The following is a 20,216-nucleotide window of genomic DNA, read 5'->3' as shown; positions in this document are numbered from 1 at the left end:
ATACTCGGATCAGCAGCACGTCGACAAACCGGCGGCCAATTCCGAATATTTCTACGACGTCGAATTGTCGTACAACGAGAATGAAGTTGATCCGTACTACCCGGAAGAGTCGCCAGCTGACTGTAAGAATAACTTCATTTCCAATTGCTGATATATTTTCAATATTTCTAGGCGCGAAATATTTTCACATTTGTGGTTTTTAATGTTTCCCTCTCATTTTGTCTTGAATGAAGGTAATAATAAGAAGCCGACAAGGTGGAAGGATTTCTCGAAGAAGACCAAGGCTAGTATCATTTTGGGATCGATCGGCCTGGCTCTGGGCAAGTTAAACCTACTTTCGTCTTTGACATCTCTCCTGATTGCGGAAGACACGACAACGACATCGACTACATCCTCGACGTCGACATCGACATCGACCAGCACTTCTACGACATCGACGACATCGACGACATCGACAACCTCGACGACATCGACAACATCGACGACATCGACGACAACGACTCCGAGTACGACGACAACGTCGACAACCACAACGACAATAAAGCCAGGTAATGATCGCGCTGTGTGTATATTTGACTACGTCAGCTGATTGGCTGTTAAGGCAACAGGTTACCACACTGCTTCGAAGTAAGACAATTGGATATCGACCAAATAATATTTTACATTTTTTAATAATATGGTGCTTTTATCAAGTTTAATTTGTTCTCGGCTTGATCGCCACAGTGGCGTGCACTACTGACACATCGACAGCGCTAACTGGAACGTTCAAAACAATCCGGAATCCTGGCACTCAGGTGGAACAGTGTCTGGCCATCACCGTACCTACCGGGAGCAAAATCCAAATTACTTGCACGTCCGTCTATTCCACATCCGGAACTTACGCTATGGTAATTAACGCGAATTAATATTTGAGCTATAATTTAGAAATAACGCATTGCACAATATAGCTAATTGCTGTTTATATCTATCACAGTTTTACAGTTTGAGTGGAACTGCGTTAATCGTGGACGGGCCGGTCACAGCCGTAACGTACACTTCGATTGACAACACGCTGACTATTATATCACTCGCTAGTAGTGCTAATGCTGATCAACTTTGCTGCAATTGGGTTACAATTTAGATTAGTCTACAAACTATTTTTTACGCCTTTTGGTGTATAGAAAAATTTATAATTAAAAGGAAATAAAAAATCTATATTATCGCCATATCAAACCACATGAATATACATAAAGTACTCTACAGCACAAAAATGGAAGGGAAAATTTTAAAACATTTGTACATCTATAGCGATGCAGTTACCGCTGGCAATCAATGCAATCGCCGCCTTCGTGGTAGCTGCGGTCAGTTTATTTCCTAATACGGAGGATGATAGATCAGTAATAGTAGGCAAATATTTATATATAGCTTTATTCTATTTTCCTTTTCCCAAGTTTAGTTCTCCCGTTTATGACAGGGAAATCTATTTCCAACAATATAGCTCCTGCTGGTTGCTACACTAAACCATGAGAGTTCAGATAAACCCTAAACCGCACACTCCCCATTCAAGACTATAGCAATCACAACATCACGGACTAAGCTGTAATAAACCAGCACCTCTCCGAATGTAGGGCAACGACCAGGCAACGACTTTGCTCTGTATACTCTAGAAAATTCTGTATAGGGACACGGCCAATCTAAAATGACGAATATATAGCCTAATATCACAAAGACTTATTTAAGGATCTCGTTCGTCCAGCCAACCATAATCAGCCGCCTCAATCTTGAAGATGGCACTTTTTGGCAATTTCTTGATAACAGTAAACAAAATGTTTCCTGTTATATTGCTATGGCTACCGTACACTTTGCGCTCAATACTAATACGGTCCAACTAGGACGCCTTGTGTATATACAGTACTGAAGATGCGGATTTTGATCGTCTGGGCAGAGCAGACTCGGGCGCTGGACTGTGGTGACGCCGGGCCACGCCGTATAAAAACAAGCGAGCGAATGAATAGCCGAACCACCGCAAAGTGGGGGAAAGCGTTTCATTTCATTAAGAAACGTATTATACCCAACGTACCCTATGGTCGCCAGCTGTGGTTGCTGGACGAGGAGGCTTCGTCGAATAGTAGAGTTTCTTCCCAGACGGACACGGAATAATCGCCCAGCATGGAATTTACGATAATGGACACACACGTTATACGAATTGGATAGTGTGTGTGTGTGCTGTGTGTGTTCTATTGGCCCCGTGGGCTTTTTATAAAGTGTTTGACGTTGATTGTTTGATTCCAAAATATCTCTGCGCTATTGAGATGAGAAACGAAACATTTCCCATGCTGATGGCCTTCCCCATTTCAACGCTGGGCATCAGCACGCACTGTGAGACTCTCTACCTATACGCGCTGTTAAATACGTGGTATAGATACAGGCGTGAGCGAATTGGTTGTTTACCACATACGTTCACGAATGCATAGGCCTATAATCATATGCTGTACAGGCGGCCTTTTAGTTATCACGCTTGGCATTCATTATGAAGGGGAATATAGGAAAATGTTGGGAATATACACATGCCGTTACGCTGCACGAAAGTGGGAATTTCGTAATAACCAAAACCATTGCAATGATGCCAGTATACAAAGAGCGACAATGAGTTCCGTCTCATAACGTCCTATCTTCTTACATAATATACGGAAGAACCATCTGCTGTGTTCTGTTCCCCGGGACTGATCTCCTCTGATGTAAGGCGACGAGACCATATTTGGATTCAGTCACGTTCTTCGACGTCGCCGGTAAGCACTCCTAAAGGGACAGGCAACAATAACAACAAGGGCCTGGTTATACTGCGTGATGGTTTTTATAATACCGTGCTGATTTTACAGTCAACATTTTGCAAGGCGACATATTATGCATAGCTTTTCTGTTCAACACTACGTACGGACGTGTTTATTTTGTTTCACGTGAAAAGTGGCGATGGAAAAATTTATGAACAGGAACCGTCGCATTCTTGTCATCACTGCCATGGTACGAATCCATTCCCTCTCCTTGTTTTTCCGTCTCATTTATATCACATTTCAGATCATTTACGGAATATTTTATAGTACTAATAGGCCTACCACTCTGACGTAATTTTGTTGATTCATAATTATAAGGTTCTGTTGCCTAGTTTACTGGTGTCGTCGCTGTGGATGACCAATAAGCGAATGAAAAATGTTCAGAGGATAAATGATGTCAACGGAGTGGGGCTGGACGACAAAATCAAGCCCGGAAATCAAATCGTTTACACAAATCGCCTACGTGAAAAGGTAGCAAACAGCCGCGTCCCCAGCCAAAAGAGTCGATACGGAAGCTCCTCATATTCGCAACTGCAAGTCATTAATAAAGACCCAGTTTACCAGATTAGTTCTTACGATGCCGATTATTATTCCAACCAAGCCGATCCTTATCTCTACCCGGAGGATATGCCTTATCTGGAATGCAATAAAGGTTTGATTTAATAAAAATATAGCCTGTAGAAAAGGCAACCATTTTTTACATTTAGGCCTTTCTTTTTTACTCGGTAGCTTTAATGATGGGCTTGCATCTTTTGTATACAGGCAAGAAGAAGAAGAAGGTTTTGAAGGCCAGTCTCATTTTGGGGTCGGTCGGGTTAGCTCTCGGCAAATTAGGCCTAATCTCTATCTCATCCCTTCTGGTGGTCGAGGACACGACTACAACCTCAACATCGACATCCACGTCAACGTCGACGTCAACATCAACATCTACATCCACATCGACGTCAACTTCAACATCAACAACTTCAACGACATCTACCACTTCAACAACGTCGACGACGTCGACGACGACATCGACGACAACGACGACAATGATGCCTAGTAATAACCTAAAAACAACTAAATAAGCCAGCAGGATTTTTTAGTGTATATGTAGCAAGTATAATTGTTGATTTTTTTCCCTTTATCTTTGATCGCCACAGTGACTTGTAGTACTACAACAACGACTGCAACGGGAAGCTACAAAACAGTCCGCAATCCTGGCATCCAGGTGGAACAGTGTCTGTCCATCACTGTAACTGCCGGTAGCCACGTCACAATGATTTGCACGTCCGTCTACACGGCAGGTGGAACTTACGTTACGGTAAATAGATATCATTTATACTTTTAGCCTACCCGCTATAGGCTATTTTATATATACTAGTTTACAGGATCGAATTGAACTGTAATTACAACTTTGACTATCGCAGATCCTCGATTCGAGCGGAACTTCGATCATCGCCAACCCGCCCACCGTCAATGTGGCGTACACTTCGGTGGACAACACGTTGCTGATCAAATCACTCGCCAGTAGTGCTAATTCTGACGTACTCTGCTGCACTTGGTCGACAACGTAGAAATGCTAAAAATATTTTTCCCAGACGACAGTTCTTTTTTTTTCGAGCGAAAGTAACAAAGTGCTGTTTAGTAATTTTCGCCAATAATATTATTTACAAATTTTTTGTTGTAAAATATAACGGTTATGTTATATAATAATTCTTAATGGCCATATATTACGTAATGAGTTTGTAGAGTACAACGGAAATAAAAAAACGTTGCATTTGTGCTTACAAATAAAATCTTATTCTATGTAGGCCTACAGCCTTTCTACTACATGTTTTTAAATCCCCTCCTCCCCCCCCCATTAAAAAGCTGGAATTAAGCATTTATGAATATATAAATATCTTGCGGCCACATTTGCTGGAACAATAAATTACACAAAACGAAATTTTTATTACAGCAGCCGTATATCTGTTTCTTTTTGCAACACAAAAAAGGGCTATAATTCCAACAAATGTCCTCACAACATTCAAGATGATGATTACATAACACGCACGTCTTCCCCCCCCCCCCCCCCAAAAAAAAAAAATAATGGCCTTTATCAAGCCGTCTTTATCCCTTTTATTAGTACGTTACACTGGACAACAAATAACGGCTGCTGCGCATTTTGTTACTTAGATGCGCCTAAAAAAAATAGTCTGGTGCGTGTACTATGTTACCAGACATTACTGGAATTTTACGACATCGGTTGGGTTGCTTGGGTACGACGACGTAATATAAAAAGCGAAATAACGACTGAAAAAACCAGTCGTGTGAAACGTTACATGTTATTAAGAAAACCTATTATGTGTGTGAGTAATACCCTGCTGAGTTTGTTTTTCCTATATCGCATGCTGCTTCTCTTTTGTTGCATGGCGGATGCTATGGACACGGGCTATTGGGTGGTAATGGAAATTTCGACGAACGGAATTACCGCAAAATGAATAGGAAACATTTCATTCTATTAAGAAAGCCAGTGATGTGTTTACTTACATTGAACGTCCAGTTTACATCCCCCCCGTCCCTCCCTCACACCTTGTCAAATGTTTTCACTTGAGTTGGTGCAAATGATTATACATTTGTGTCGTTAAATCCAACGTCATATATACATAAATACGCCACAACATATTAAATATTTACATATAGAGGTTTCTTCGTGTAAGATTAATAGCAAAAATAATATCCAAATCGTAAACGGGTTATTTGTTATAGATTTCATTGCATTCGCCGCATCGTTATTCTATTAGTGCGTGGGAAGATGTAAAAGCCACGGCATGCCGTCCGGTATTTTATATGAGGCACGGATTCAAATGGTGGCGGGAGGAGATCTTGATTAGGCCTATACCAATCCCGTTCGAGAAATTTGATTTACCGAGGTTCATGAAGCCACAGCAAAATCTTCGGGCACAAAGTCCACAGTTCAAAAATAGCAGATTTCAAATTTACCAAAGAAAATGATTCTCTGGGTGGGAAATAATACTAATGTAATGTTAATTCACAGCATATGGCAAAGCCATTGACAAGTTCTCACACTTGTTGATGCGTTTACCATACGCACCTTCTTAATTACTTTAACAGGCATGGCTACCATCAGACAAGCCATCGCTCATCATCCCGTATATAAATCGGACATTCGATCTATTTGAGGTCTCGTTGTATACGGTCACTAGCTTATGCTTGTAATCGTGTTACAGTTGTCTTGGTTGTTTCTCAATACACCTTTAACCGCACCTCTCGTGTTTTGACTCTTGTGACTCATCATCACAAATTGGTGAACGTGCCAGTTTGGACTTCAAGACCTGCCGTGAGTCAACGAGAAGGAACATCGCCCCTATCTGCCACACCACCTAGGACCAGACGACCAGACAACCCACAACGAGATCATCTACATCGAGGAAGGAAACATCAATTTTCTCAAAACTGTAAGTGAATGACGAATCCTCAAACAACAATTAGCGACACTTCGTTTACAGCTATTAATGAGTCTTTAATTGATGAGATAGACCTAGAAGAAGACGCGTACGTAAATTCCTTAGCTGATAGTGTACTAAAAGTTAGAAACAATTTTGTTACCCATTGGTCAAATTTAATAAGTCTTTGTAAAAGTAATATAGATGAAACCTCAGATAAACGCTTAACACGAAGTAGTTATATTGCAAAAAGAAAGGAAGTCACAGGTCAAGTTTATCATTTTTTGAAACAGTATACATTTGAATTGCATAAGAAGGAGTTTGGAAGTTCAGTCTATCTTACCGGTGAGGCTAAAGAAAAAGTTTTAGAAAAATTAGGGACATATTTCGTAGAATTAAAAGCAGACCCCAATAAATTTAACCCTTTGTTACAAAATGTTAGAGAAGCTCATAGTCGAGAAGTAGATTTTCGGAATAAAGCATTTAAAATATTTAAGAGGGAACTTCTTTTCAAACAATTAGCATTAGATGAGTATGCAAAGAATCTTGAACAAGACGTAGCGAACGAAACGAAAAAGACTGAAAAAGAGGTAGATAAAGTAAGGAGAGAATTTTCAAAGAAAGTAGCCGATTCTTATCTAGAAAACACCCGTTTAACAGCAGAAGTAGAAACATTAACCCGAACAAATTTTAAACAAGCAACTTTAATAGCAGATTTTAATAATAGACCCAAAGAAAGTCAGGCAAGCGATGAGAGTAAAACATTTTTGACAGAATACGAGACAGCTAAAACCGATCTAGAAAAAGCTAAGAGCGAAATCATAGGACAGAACGACTGCATAAATGATTTAAGGAATTCTCTATCACAACTTAAAGAAGATACTGAAGATAAAATAAAACAACTAAACCATAGCTACAATCTATTAGACAACGCACACGAAGCTTTGAAGAACGCAAGTAAATTAACAGAAGACGACGTAACAACACTTACAAATAAAAACCAAGAACTATCTCAGAAGCTAGACACATTGCAAATTGAAGCCAACTCCAAAGAAGCAAGCGTAAAAATTTTGAAAACAACCAAACGAGACTTATCCAATAAAATCTCTGACCTCGAACAAGAAATTAAAGCTAAAGATTTATACATTCAAAAACATTTGAAATCGACTTTAGTAGCAGATACGCAAACCCATTCAAAGCCCACTCAAACAACTAATATTATAACCATGACGTTAGGCAATAGTAATGAAGATGCACCAATAACTAAGAGCCATTTACGTGAATTATATTCACAGGACGAACGGAAATCTATTCCGATTTTTAAAGGCAAAAGAGGAGAGCAGTTAGTTAATAATTGGTTAAAAGATGCGGAAAGAGTCGCACAAAGCGCAGGGTGGGAGAAGAAAGATAAAATAAAATATTTTTCAGATAGACTAAGAGGAGATGCTGCGGATTGGCATAGTGATTATATGGAAAGAGCACAAGATGAGGAAGATTACGATGCATGGGAAAAAGCTTTAATAAATAGATTTCTTACAGAAACAGAGTTAGAAAATTTAAGAAAACAATTAAACGAGCTTCGGCAGACCCCCGATCAAAGCACACAAACTTTCGTTAGTAGAATTAATCAGTTATATGACATCATTCATGGAAAAGAAATTACATTAGGTGACAAAGCGACGAACGAAGCTAAGGCATTAGCAATATCTCTGAGTCAAATGAGAGGCGAAGCTAAACAAAAAATTCTTTTAAAGGGTCTCTTGCCTAAAATATTGAAAATAGTTTGGAGCCGCATGGATGTTGATAGTGCTTACGAAGACGTATGCGAAAACGCCTACGCCGCAGAAACTTTAGTTAATAGAATGGAACAGAATGAAGATAAGAGTTTAAAGGCCACTATAGCAGGTATCTCTGCACACGATAACGAGCAAGATATAGAGATCTTGCGGCAGAAAACAAAGATTGTTCATTTAGAGAAACAGTTAGCCGGTCTAACTATCGGTAAAAATGCTCCACAGGAAAACAACGAGATTGATTTTCCCTCAATAGCAGTTGCCGACGCCTTTAACAGACACAGATCACCTTCCGGCGATCGTAGACGGTCCAATTCGGAAAATCGGATCCGTTTTCAGCACCCCCCAAGCCGCCAACACAGCGCGGATAGAAATATTCCTCGATCTAGAGGTACGAATAATCAACACCATAGATCACGTAGTTCTAGTGGTAACAGATATAATGATACACTAGATAACCGTCCGAGAAGAGAGCCAACTCCACCACCACAAAATTATTCAAACAGATCACAAGGACAATTTCAGCGTCCCCAAAATTTTAATCCTATGTTTAATCCTCGTCGTAGATTTCAGAATTTAAGTGAATATCCCCAGCATTTTCGAAACCAAACGTTTCGTGCCCATCAGGTACCGCGCCAGAATAACTTCGTTACCTCAGGTCCCCCTGGAGCTAGGCCACAGCATAACGCTTGGTATAACCCAGCCCAAGGATTTAGAAATAAGAGACATATAGAGTGTTATGCTTGTGGAAAGCGAGGCCACTACGCGCGAGAATGTCGCAGCGTGCCCCCGCCCCCGTCAACAGAACAGCAGTAGGTTTATCGAGTAACAGTGTTGTAAATATAAATATACCCGTAATATGTAGCGTTACGCAGTTAATGCGTATACCTGTGAGTTTTTCTGGTCTAAAGACACAAGCTTTAGTAGATACAGGTGCCTCAGCTAGTTTCCTTGCACATCGACTACTTATAAATGTACCCTATGGAGAAGTTAAAGAAATAAATACCGCCAACGATAGCACACAGCTTTTTAGAACAGTATCAGGAGAGTTAGTCAAACCACGAGGATGCTACGAGCTAAATATTAGACTAGCTCGTAGACACTCGTTTAAACATCCATTTTATGTAATGTCAGAGTTAGAAGAAGGATGTATTTTAGGTTACGATTTCTTGGCAACTAACGAAATAATAATAAATCCTAGCGAACGATCGATTAGCTATAAACAAGACAACGAGTTAAAGAAACTTATAATACCGCCATTACAGATTAACTCAATTAGCATAGTTGATCCACCCCAATTTAATTTAGAAGGCATACCAACAACACACAGGGAAAATTTAAAGAACCTTTTAATTTCAAATTTTTCGCTTTTTACTGAGAATTTAAATGAGCTAGGAAAAGCAAAATCAGTCAAGCACCTTATACGTACAACCAAGCTTCCGAACGTTATGCCTATGAGGAGAACGCCTGAAAGGCTACGACTTGTTGTAAAAAAACAAATAGAAGACATGTTAAAACATAATATAATTAGGCCCAGTACAAGCCCTTTTGCATCACCTATTCTTTTAGTAGCTAAAAAAGAAGAAGGACAGATGAGATTTTGCGTGGATTATCGTGAGTTAAACAGTGTAACCATAAAAGACAGGTACCCCATACCAAACATTCAGCTAATTATTGATAGTCTACACGGTGCCAGGTATTTCTCGACTCTGGATTTGCTCAGTGGATACTGGCAAATCGAGATCGAAGAAAAACATAAATATAAAACAGCTTTTATTTGTGAGTATGGCTTGTATGAATTTAACTGTATGCCATTTGGTTTGTGCAACGCACCAGGCACATTCCAAAGAGAAATGAACAATGTATTAAAGGACGTGCTGTACGAATTTACACTTGTTTACCTTGACGACATCATCGTTTTCAGTAAAACGCTTGATGACCACATAAAACATTTGAAAATTATTTTTAAGCTTCTGGCAAATGAAGGATTAAAATTAAAATTAAGTAAGTGCGATTTTTTCAAAACAAAAATTAAATACTTAGGTCACGTGATTACAGTAAATGGTTTTCATCCAGACAATAAGAAAATTACATCAATTCTAAACTACCCCGAACCACAAAACGTAAAGCAACTACTCTCGTTTTTAGGATTAGTTAATTATTATCGAAAATTCGTTCGAAGTTACGCAGAGATAGCGCATTATTTAACAGAACTGACAAAGAAGTCATCGACTTGGATTTGGGAAGAAAACGAAAGGGACGCCTTTCGACGTATCAAGAATTCGCTAACCAACAATCCACTCTTAAGGTATCCAGATTTCACCAGGGAATTTTTAGTATACACAGATGCCTCAGGATACGGGATTGGAGCTGTGTTAGCACAGATACAGAACATACCCCCCTCAGAATCAGATCCAACACAGGCCCACGGAGAACAGGAAGTAGTTATAGCTTATGCGTCAAGACATTTAAATGAAAGAGAACGAAATTGGAATGTATCAGAAAAAGAATGTTTAGCGATTGTTTATGCATTAGAGCAGTTTAGACCATACTTATACGGAAGAAGTTTTAAAGTATACACAGATCACAAACCATTGGAGACATTAATGAAGAAAAAAGATCCGCATGGCAGATTAGCTCGTTGGTCGTATGAAATGCAATCATACGATATGATAGTCCTACATCGTCCTGGCCAGGAAAATCAAAATGCCGATGCATTAAGTAGGACTCCATTACCATCAATAGGATCGATAATATTAGTAAAAGAAGAAAAGGTTCAAAATGATATAATATTAGCACAGAGAAATGATAATTATTGTAAAGAAATAATACAGAAACTAGAAGAAAGCAATAAGAAAGAATATAATGAATTCCGTTTCAATAATGAAGGCATTTTAATAACAAATGAAGGAAAAATAGTTGTGCCAAAAGAGAAAATTAATGAAATTTTAGAATTGAATCATGATCATATTTTAGCAGGGCATTTAGGGATAGCAAAGACGCTAGCGAGAGTAAAACGCCAATTCGTTTGGCCCGGACTAGGCAAAGACGTTACTGAATATGTAAACAATTGTATTGCATGTGCAAAACGTAAGGCCTATGGGTCGACTAAAGCCCCACTTAAGCCATTGCCTTTAGTAGCAAACATTTGGGAACAAGTCGCAATGGACATAGTAGGGCCGGTTACGGAAAGTAGTGAAGGAAACAAATATATTTTAGTTTTGTCTGATTACGCAAGTAGATATGTAATGACCATACCAATGAAAGACCAGAAAGCGCATACGATAGCAGAACATTTAGTCAAAAAAGTCTATACAAAATTCGGTCCTCCAGCAAGAGTATTGACAGATAAAGGAACTAATTTTCTTTCAAAACTCATTTCAAAAATATGCATTCTTTTTAAAATTAAGCAAATTAAAACTACAAGTTACCACCCGCAGACGGATGGACTAGTGGAAAGATTCAACAGGACTCTGTGCGATATGCTCGCATGTTATGTGAACGATGAACCAGAGTCATGGGATAAATATCTCGACTTTGTAACTTTCGCATATAACACTGCAAAGCAAACTAGTACAGACTGTTGCCCTTTCTATCTATTTTTTAAACGCGAAGCAGTAGTGCCAAGCGATATTTCTATCAATGATGACATAGACGTTTTTGAAGATGATGCAGATGAATACGATAAACAATGGAAAAGAGCTCTAAAACGTTCGAAAGAACGATTAGAGAAAGTTCAATCAAAGCAAAAACGACTATATGACAAAGGTAGTAAATTAGTTAAGTATAACGTAAACGATCACGTACTCTTAAAAGCCCATTCTACCCCAGGAAAATTTAATAATAGATGGTTAGGACCGTATAAAATAAATAGAAAAATATCGGACCTTAACTATGAAATTATCAAAATAACAGATGAAATAAATAACACTGAGGACGAAGGGAAATATATAGTACATGTAAATAGGTTAAAATTAGTGACCAGCACTCCCAATAATATAACTAGCCCTAACCCAATAATTATTAAGAAAAGACGTAAAACCATTAAGAAGATACAAATTAAAGTAGGAAAGAAAAGAGGTAGGCCTCCAAAAGTAAAAGAAGTCGTAACAGCGACAAAAAGAAGAGGTAGACCTCCGAAGATAACAGGGGTTGTAATTCCCCCACAACCAAAACGTGGAGGTAGACCCCCAAACCAACCAAGAGTTACAGATCAGGAATTACCTAATAACAACCCCGTAATTCCACCGACACAAATACGTGTGTCACATAGATACCCCCTTAGAAATAGAAATTAAAGCTTAACAAACAGTAATCGTATTTTGTTTTTCCAAATTAGATGGGAAACAACGCTGTTCTTATCACAGCATGCTACTTGTCGATTGTCTTTACGCCTATTTTGACGCTTAATATACAAATTTGCGACTGCTCGAAACCAGTCACGAGAGGTCTGCTTGACCTTACAGACCCAGATTATTGTTTCAAAAATCACACTGATAAAGAGGATGAACAGAAAGTTATGAGCAAATTAGTAACCTATTATGTGGCTACTAAAATACAAACAGACCTGCGAGTAGAAGGACTCGTATGCTCGCAATGGATAGAAACGAAAAAGATCACAGGATCATTTTGGGTAGGATCATATGACACAGAGCATTTTCACACGACGAAAGAAGTCAGTCCCCAAGAATGTTGGGAAATGAAATCGCTATTAAACTGCGCAGGAAATAAGAATATAGTTAACGGCAAAACATATAGTTATAGACAAAACCAGTAGGTGAGGGAAAATGGATGTCAATAAAAGAATATTCAGTAGTGAATTGTTTAGCCCAAGACATTGAGATTAGACAAGAGTCCACCGATGGACCACTTCTATCACCATTTGGATCGCATAACGTATCGTTGAAAAACGAACACCTTATCGTTAACCACAATACTATTGTGTGGCGCATACCAAACGTTCCTACAACAGTCGAGGTAAAATGTCAAGAAAAGAAACAATTTAAGGGAACAGGTAAAATATCTCTCATTAAAATAGACAGAAACCCAAGATTAAAACAGATAAAGACAGGTAGAATATTAGATACCGAAAAACAAGTTGAAATTTTATTTGGTCCCGAAAAAGTCAACCTTTGCGCCGGTATGTCTAATTCTTACAAAATAATTGGCATACCGGATACCCACATAGTTTTTGAAGACGAGATCGAAAAATTCTTCTTAACAAACCCAACATCAAAAACTCGACACACAAGACAGCTTAAACAAATTAACAACGAAAATAGCCACGTGTTTGCATGGGGACACCTCAATCCCCTTGCATCATTTCCACCCACCGAGTTCGACGAGAAATATGAAGACAAAAGATACGTGGTAACAACTTCCGACATCGAAAATCATCTGTTCCTGATGCCTCGAGTTCCGATCAACAAAACTACATGGAGCGAGCTAGGAATTTGGCCGAAAACACAGCAGCTTTTCGAATTTTCCACGGACTATTCAATTCGTTTTACAACAAATGGAACCAGTTACTGTCTGACAGTAAACAACCCAAACCACCTGCTCTTCAAAGATTGCTCGATTCCCCACTCGACTTGGATTTATGATGACTACCGAATGTACATCATGGAAACACAATCGAAAGGATGTCTTACAGCAGTCAAGGACCAGGTGTCACTTGAACCTTGTGAAATGGAGCCCCATTCAATCAAGCAGATGTGGAGATTTGATCAACGTAATACGGACTACAACCTACGTCAAGCATATCCAAACATCACAATAGAAGAATGGGAATTCGTCCACGAAGAATTCAGAAGCAGCCCTGCGGAAAACCTATTAAATATAGACCATATATTTAATTGGGGACAACTTATGAACAAAAACAAAAATGGAAAAACGCCGATGTGTATGAACAATATACAAGGAAAATTAAACATCTCTATGGAGCCATGTCAATCACCAGGAGACCCGATGCAGTTTCCAGATCAGCTGTTTGAATACGACATCGACTATACCATCAGGAAGTTCGACACCAATCATTGTTTAAGAATAAACGAAAAGAACGCAGTTCTCGAGCAATGCAACCCAGATAGTATGAGATGGGGAGCCAACGAGATAACTGGACAATTAATGGATGTAAACTCAATCAAATGCATTGAATTTCACCAAGGAAAGTTAAGATTAGGATTATGCAACGATGACCAGAAACCCAGACATCAGAAATGGAAATTCGAAGCATACAACCCTAATCTAATAAATTCCGAAGAGCATCCCACCTTAATACCTTCCAGGATTCTCGAGTGGCATAAAAACTTTTCCATTCATGATATGCCATTCCCGACGATGCCGCCAATCTTCCAGAATCGAAATAACATGAGCCTCATTGAAGATGAAACGTTACCAGAAACAACGCCAGTTCCAGATACAACAACGGAGACCAACAAAGAAGAAACAACGCCAGTCCCAGATACAAAAACAGAGACCAACAAAGAAGAGTACCCTGAAATATTGGAGATAAAAGCCGTAGAAACACCGATCATAAATGAAACTAAAGTTGCAGCAGCGTCACAAATCAAACAACAAAATCTAGGGAATAATCAACAGAAAAATCTAACAACAGTCTTCGCAGGCGAAATAGCGAGGCCAGATGCAGGAAGCAATTATAATTCAAGCAACCCGCCAACGATGAACCAAACAAGACCTACAGATCCTCCAGTACCTGCACCGACAAAACCTGCACCAAAAGTGACATCAACAACAACAACCACAGCAACAACCACAACAACAACGACAACGACATCGACAACAACTTCAAAACCCATATCTTTAACCGAACCAACAAAACCACCTGTACCACGCCCACGTAATTCTACACAAAGCAACACTCCACCCCAAACAAAAACAACAAGTCCCAACCAAAAAGTTACAAAACAACCCTTACCCTTACCTCATCCCACCAGAACCATCATACCTCACCAGAACGATTCCAAAACTATACCTATACCAACAAAAGCCACATTACCTTACCTGAACGACTCAACCGACAAAAGCAAAAACACCACACAAAATAAACCAACAACAGCAAACAAAGAAGAAATCAGCGAGATCATCAAACCCATTATCCAATCCTTCCACGAGCAATATAAGCAGAGCATCGAGATTCAACACGAAAATGAGCTGGCAAGAGAGATACGACAAATATACTGCCAGGTGTCTGTGCTGAGAAGATTGCAAGCCATGACACTGTCTCAAACAAATGGAATTCTAGCCGCAGCAGCATTGGAATTACCAACTTGTTCACGACTTCAAGGACTCGGACAATCTTTACTTCTACAGGAATGCGAGAAGAAACAAGTTACAGTCGGAGCAATAGAAACGAAATGTGGATTCCAGCCATACACGGTTTACAAAAATAACAACTATACAATTGGAACAGATGGATGGTCAATCCACCCATTTTCCAATTGTTTTTGGAAAACAAACCTTGTCAATCTAAACGGAAAAACATTTCACTGGGAACACAATACAACCCACGCCGATTGGACGGAGCAAACGCCGAATATACACACACCAAATTTAAATCTTGTATCGCAGTTTGAAGAGCTCTCCCTTAACGATTTTAACTACGCTTTAAAAGGACACCCAGCTCATTCAGTAACAGACTTAGAACGACTCAATGTTTTAAACGAATTGATAGGTAGGATAGAGGAAACGCACGACAATTCGTTAGCTGGAATGATAATGTCAGAGAAACAGGATACGAAAATTGGAGACATGTACTCTTGGACAGATTATCTAAAAATAATCGTTTTTACTACGATAGGATTTATAATGTTTATCCTAGTCGCGTATATTTTTGCACGAGTCAACCCTATACCAGCCATGATAGATTCGTTTCAACAACGCCGAAATCGCCGTGCAGCAGTAGAAATACCAATAGAGCAGAGTCATCACATGGCATATGCCACAAACCATCCAGTTATAATGCCAGGAAATATGTATCCATATGTTATGCCACCAAGTGCGCCTGTCGAATCAATAAGCCGAGCAAATAGTTTCCTTAATCAAATTCATCTGTAACTGCTGACAATTGACAACATACTTATCGCAGCATGGAGTAGAGTAGAAATGTTTTGAATAACTATATACAAAAATATGTTTAAAAAAAAAAAAAAACCACCTTCTAATATCCAAAAAACCATATCATCATAGAAAAGAAAAGAAAAAAATGAACCAAGAGGATTTTGCAACGACCCCCTCGGAACGTCAACGGATTTGGACCTTTAGCACTACCCACATGAGTAGGAGAAATGCTTTTCCTCCCAACCGGAAACATGGAATTGAAAAAACCACCCCGAAAATTCACGAACTGGTTTTGATGGACAGTCACACCGAGCTGAAGTATTGGCTTACGCGACACCCAGAGGACATTGAGAACAGCTATCGACAAAAAACGCCTCTTCTGGTAGCTATCAAACATAATTCGTACAAATGTTTCAAGATTCTCCTAGAACACGATGCAGACGTCGAAAAAAGTAACTCAAAGAATGAAACGGCGTTAGTGACCGCGGTACGATTACACCGAATTAACATGATTGAAGACTTGATCTACAAGGGCGCCACAATCTACAGCGGAGATCGATTGGCTAGAACAATCACAGAAATACTCATCTCACGGGATGACGTAAATAGTATACGGTTCGTCCATATTTACAAGAAAAACCTTTTAGAGCACGATCTGGTTAATCAGGAATTTCCTTTGACTTTGGCAATAAGCCATCAGGCTAGGAATTGTATCGATTACATCCTCAGCCAAAACCCAAAAGTCGAGTCATTTCTAATCAACAGAAAATTCAGCTGCCCCATTTCAGTGGCTATAAGAAGAAACGACATCGAAACCATAAGGGCTCTAGTAGAGCTAGACAGATTCCAGCACATTGTCAACACAAAAGTGCATAAATCTCTTTCTTATATCCATCTAGCAGTGGAAAAAAACCGCCATGAAATTGCCGACATCCTACTATACCACGGAGCACACGTAAATCTACAGGACAATAATGGAAACACGCCCGCACACTTCGTGAATGATATACCTACGTTAAGGGTATTGATTTCTCACGGAGCCCGCCTGGAACTTGGAAATCGTAACCACGAAACTCCAATCATGGCCGCAGAAAAAGATGGCAGGAATGCCGTCTATCAATATTTACGCCTCTACAACCATGAAAATAGGAAAAAGGCCTATAAAACACTCGACACTAGATTTTATTACAATAATTCTGACAGAATCGAGAAAGCGATAGCAGCCATGAACATAATGTCGGACGAGACCTCCCAAAAAGGAAACTACGAGGATATGCCAGACTTGGAAGAAGGACCGCCAATTAAGCACATCCCTATTCCGCCACGAAAAATCAACGAGAACATCTACCCTACAAGAACCGAAATGTCACGCCTAGACGACGGTGCACCAAGTCTCAAATTACGAAATTTTAAACGCCTAATAGACAAAGCGAAATCAAAACTACCCCCACCACCTGGATACCGACGGGACTATTCTTTGATAACAAGCGAATCAGACAGCGACGTCGAGAAAAACATTATTGCCGACAACAAAATAACGCCTTCCGAGAATGAAGATGACGACGATCTAAACGAATTAGAATAAAGGAATTAAAAATAATAATAATAATAATAAAAAGATACAATGGTAGCAAAGCGTTGTAGTAATCACCAGTAGCAGCTAATAGTTGTTTACAAACAACAAAAAGAAAAACCTAAAAAAAAAAAGCCAATAACATTTAATGCTAAAAAAAAAAAAAAAAAAAAGAAAGATGCTAATTAGCCAATAAATCGTAGTTACCGCCTTTTTAGTCATTGCCTTGACATAGCATCACTAATGAATCGATTTTACCCAAGCAGCTTACATGGACGCCAACGCAAAAGTGCTAAAGAGAACGTTCGCGTTAGTAGCTGATAGAAAAGAAAAGACCGTGGTACTCCTGGACGTAGAAGCAAGAGTAAGGAAAATACCAGCGGAAGTAATTAGCAGCAGCAGCGAAACTGTAGTGTTTCAAACAGAAAGGAGATTTATTAACAACAAAGAACAAATCGACCTTGAAGCAGATTCACTAATAACACTTCACGAAGCGGATCCGGAAGACGAAGATCCACTACACAGCGACGATCTTTACTACGACGACGTAAGTTCAATCGATAGCGGATCGACGGAGCCGAACCCTGATCTACCACTAAACTTCGCCTCGGACGAAAAAGCAGTTTCCCCCCTTCCACCAGGACTCCCCAACAACGACTGCAGCGGAGAAGCTGAGCAGATGTACGCTCCCCCAATTCTTCTCCGAAGCGAGGAGGAGTATCAGCAAAACAGGAAGGACCTCATTAACCAATACAACCGCGACAGCCGTGAACTATATCGACGTTTTTACTCCCAGGCCCAGCAACTGAAGCAAGCACGAAAAAGAATTTATTCATCTTAGCTACTTTACTCTTCGACTTAGCTACTGTCTTTGACAGTGATTAATGACTTTGACGTCATTAAAAAAAAAAAAAAAAAAAAAAAAAAAAAAAAATAATAATAATATATAGATTCATCTTGTCTGCACCTTCTTTAAGTTAGTTACCACCCCAACTTCTCTCTTGCGATCTTTTTCGACTATCTACTATAAATATCGCTGTAAAATCTTTTCTTTCTTCACTTCGCTACCACATATTTTATCCTGTTCATCATGGCCGGACGTGGTCGACTTCTTCTTGGACCTGACTTCATCCACGACGAAGTGGAACTCACTACGCCACCAGTAGTTGGCCGAGTAATTGAATGGCCTCTTCCTAGGACCGAATACCGGAGTTATCCGTCTGATGACTTACAAACTTCACCGTCTCCATCGAACGAGCCGGAGCCGGAACCTGGGACATCGACTTCGTACACTTCTCCTGACGACCAGAAAACACGGGGCGTTAAGCGGCCGTCTACAGCACGCTCTTCTAAAATTAAATACAACCGCGTTGTATTTTCGCCTCCCCCCTATTCATCAGACGACGACGATGAACCTTCCCCGGTTCCGATTTCGAAAAATAGGACTCGACAGGTCATAGCAGTGGTCCCCTCCATAAGACCGCAGGCTCCACGACCCGTTTCCACCACCGTCCAGACGCCGGAGCAACAGCCTGCCGCCCCTGCCGGCCCAGCAGCTCCCCAGACTAACACTCGTCCGACGCCCGAGAACAATCCGGCCCTTGCGCTGGAACAACTGAATTTAATCAAACAATTCATAATCGACCAGGAGGAACTGAAACAGCGGTATTTTTCCGCTCTCCGCAGCCTCAACCGTCGATATGGAGACGATCGTTGATTACAAACTTTTAAAAAAAAAAAAAGGGGGAGGAAAACATAACAATAATCACCAGTAGCATTGACCATTTACCTTTATGCAGATTTTTGCCACTCTTGCCTGTTTAGTGATTTTTACCATTCTTGCCTGTTTTAGTGACCTTATATGTAGCAATGTTGTGCTTTTAATCTTACATGTAGTGATGCTGTGCTTTGCCAATGTTAGAAGATCACGCCCCTTCCCAGTTTGGAACATCTCCAAGCAGGGGAGGAGTGTAATGTTAATTCACAGCATATGGCAAAGCCATTGACAAGTTCTCACACTTGTTGATGCGTTTACCATACGCACCTTCTTAATTACTTTAACAGGCATGGCTACCATCAGACAAGCCATCGCTCATCATCCCGTATATAAATCGGACATTCGATCTATTTGAGGTCTCGTTGTATACGGTCACTAGCTTATGCTTGTAATCGTGTTACAGTTGTCTTGGTTGTTTCTCAATACACCTTTAACCGCACCTCTCGTGTTTTGACTCTTGTGACTCATCATCACACTAACAACGAACGGTATTATTAAAGGATGATAACCGGATCGCAACGGAATTTTTTTCCAAAACGTACAAAGCCAAAGGGCGTCCAACAAAAACTCACTCAACAACACGAAACGCTTATTCTTGCAGTAAAAGCTAGCAATTACCGATTTTTTTCAGTTGTTATGGCATATGTGGTCCTTATTTCAAATAAGGACCAATGCATAGAATCCGACATATTCTTCTTTTCTTTTTTATTTTATATTTAATTCTATCTGTTACCGATAATGTTATGTGATGCTATC

General features: G+C 39.7%; 2 protein-coding genes across 2 annotated transcripts; both read left to right on the top strand.

Moving 5' to 3' along the window:
- The first annotated feature begins 2,804 nt into the window (after positions 1-2,804).
- On the top strand, positions 2,805-4,717 carry LOC124194957 (cell wall integrity and stress response component 4-like). Its single transcript, XM_046589365.1, has 5 exons — positions 2,805-3,000; positions 3,129-3,462; positions 3,573-3,851; positions 3,953-4,113; positions 4,220-4,717. The coding sequence occupies exons 1-5, from the start codon at positions 2,950-2,952 to the stop codon at positions 4,364-4,366; spliced, it is 972 nt and encodes a 323-aa protein (XP_046445321.1). The 5' UTR covers positions 2,805-2,949; the 3' UTR covers positions 4,367-4,717.
- A 1,106-nt stretch (positions 4,718-5,823) lies between these two features.
- LOC124193480 lies at positions 5,824-10,897 on the top strand. The gene is made up of 2 exons (XM_046587326.1): positions 5,824-8,422; positions 8,486-10,897. The coding sequence occupies exons 1-2, from the start codon at positions 6,259-6,261 to the stop codon at positions 8,845-8,847; spliced, it is 2,526 nt and encodes an 841-aa protein (XP_046443282.1). The 5' UTR covers positions 5,824-6,258; the 3' UTR covers positions 8,848-10,897.
- Positions 10,898-20,216: the final 9,319 nt, after the last annotated feature.

The sequence above is a fragment of the Daphnia pulex genome, chromosome 5, assembly GCF_021134715.1.
Source record: "Daphnia pulex isolate KAP4 chromosome 5, ASM2113471v1".
NCBI classification, from domain to species: domain Eukaryota; kingdom Metazoa; phylum Arthropoda; class Branchiopoda; order Diplostraca; family Daphniidae; genus Daphnia; species Daphnia pulex.
Note: the sequence above shows the minus strand (reverse complement) of the source record. Positions and strands in the feature narration are given on the sequence as shown.

What these genes read in the sequence shown, in the direction of transcription:
- LOC124194957 (XM_046589365.1), top strand. Translation starts at nt 2,950, where the DNA reads ATGGAAAAATTTATGAACAGGAACCGTCGCATTCTTGTCATCACTGCC. An exon ending in TTCTTGTCATCACTGCCATG is followed by an intron (nt 3,001 to 3,128) that starts GTACGAATCCAT and finishes CATAATTATAAG; the next exon opens with GTTCTGTTGCCTAGTTTACT. An exon ending in AACGACGACAATGATGCCTA is followed by an intron (nt 3,852 to 3,952) that starts GTAATAACCTAA and finishes TGATCGCCACAG; the next exon opens with TGACTTGTAGTACTACAACA.
- LOC124193480 (XM_046587326.1), top strand. Translation starts at nt 6,259, where the DNA reads ATGACGAATCCTCAAACAACAATTAGCGACACTTCGTTTACAGCTATT. An exon ending in AAATATTCCTCGATCTAGAG is followed by an intron (nt 8,423 to 8,485) that starts GTACGAATAATC and finishes ATGATACACTAG; the next exon opens with ATAACCGTCCGAGAAGAGAG.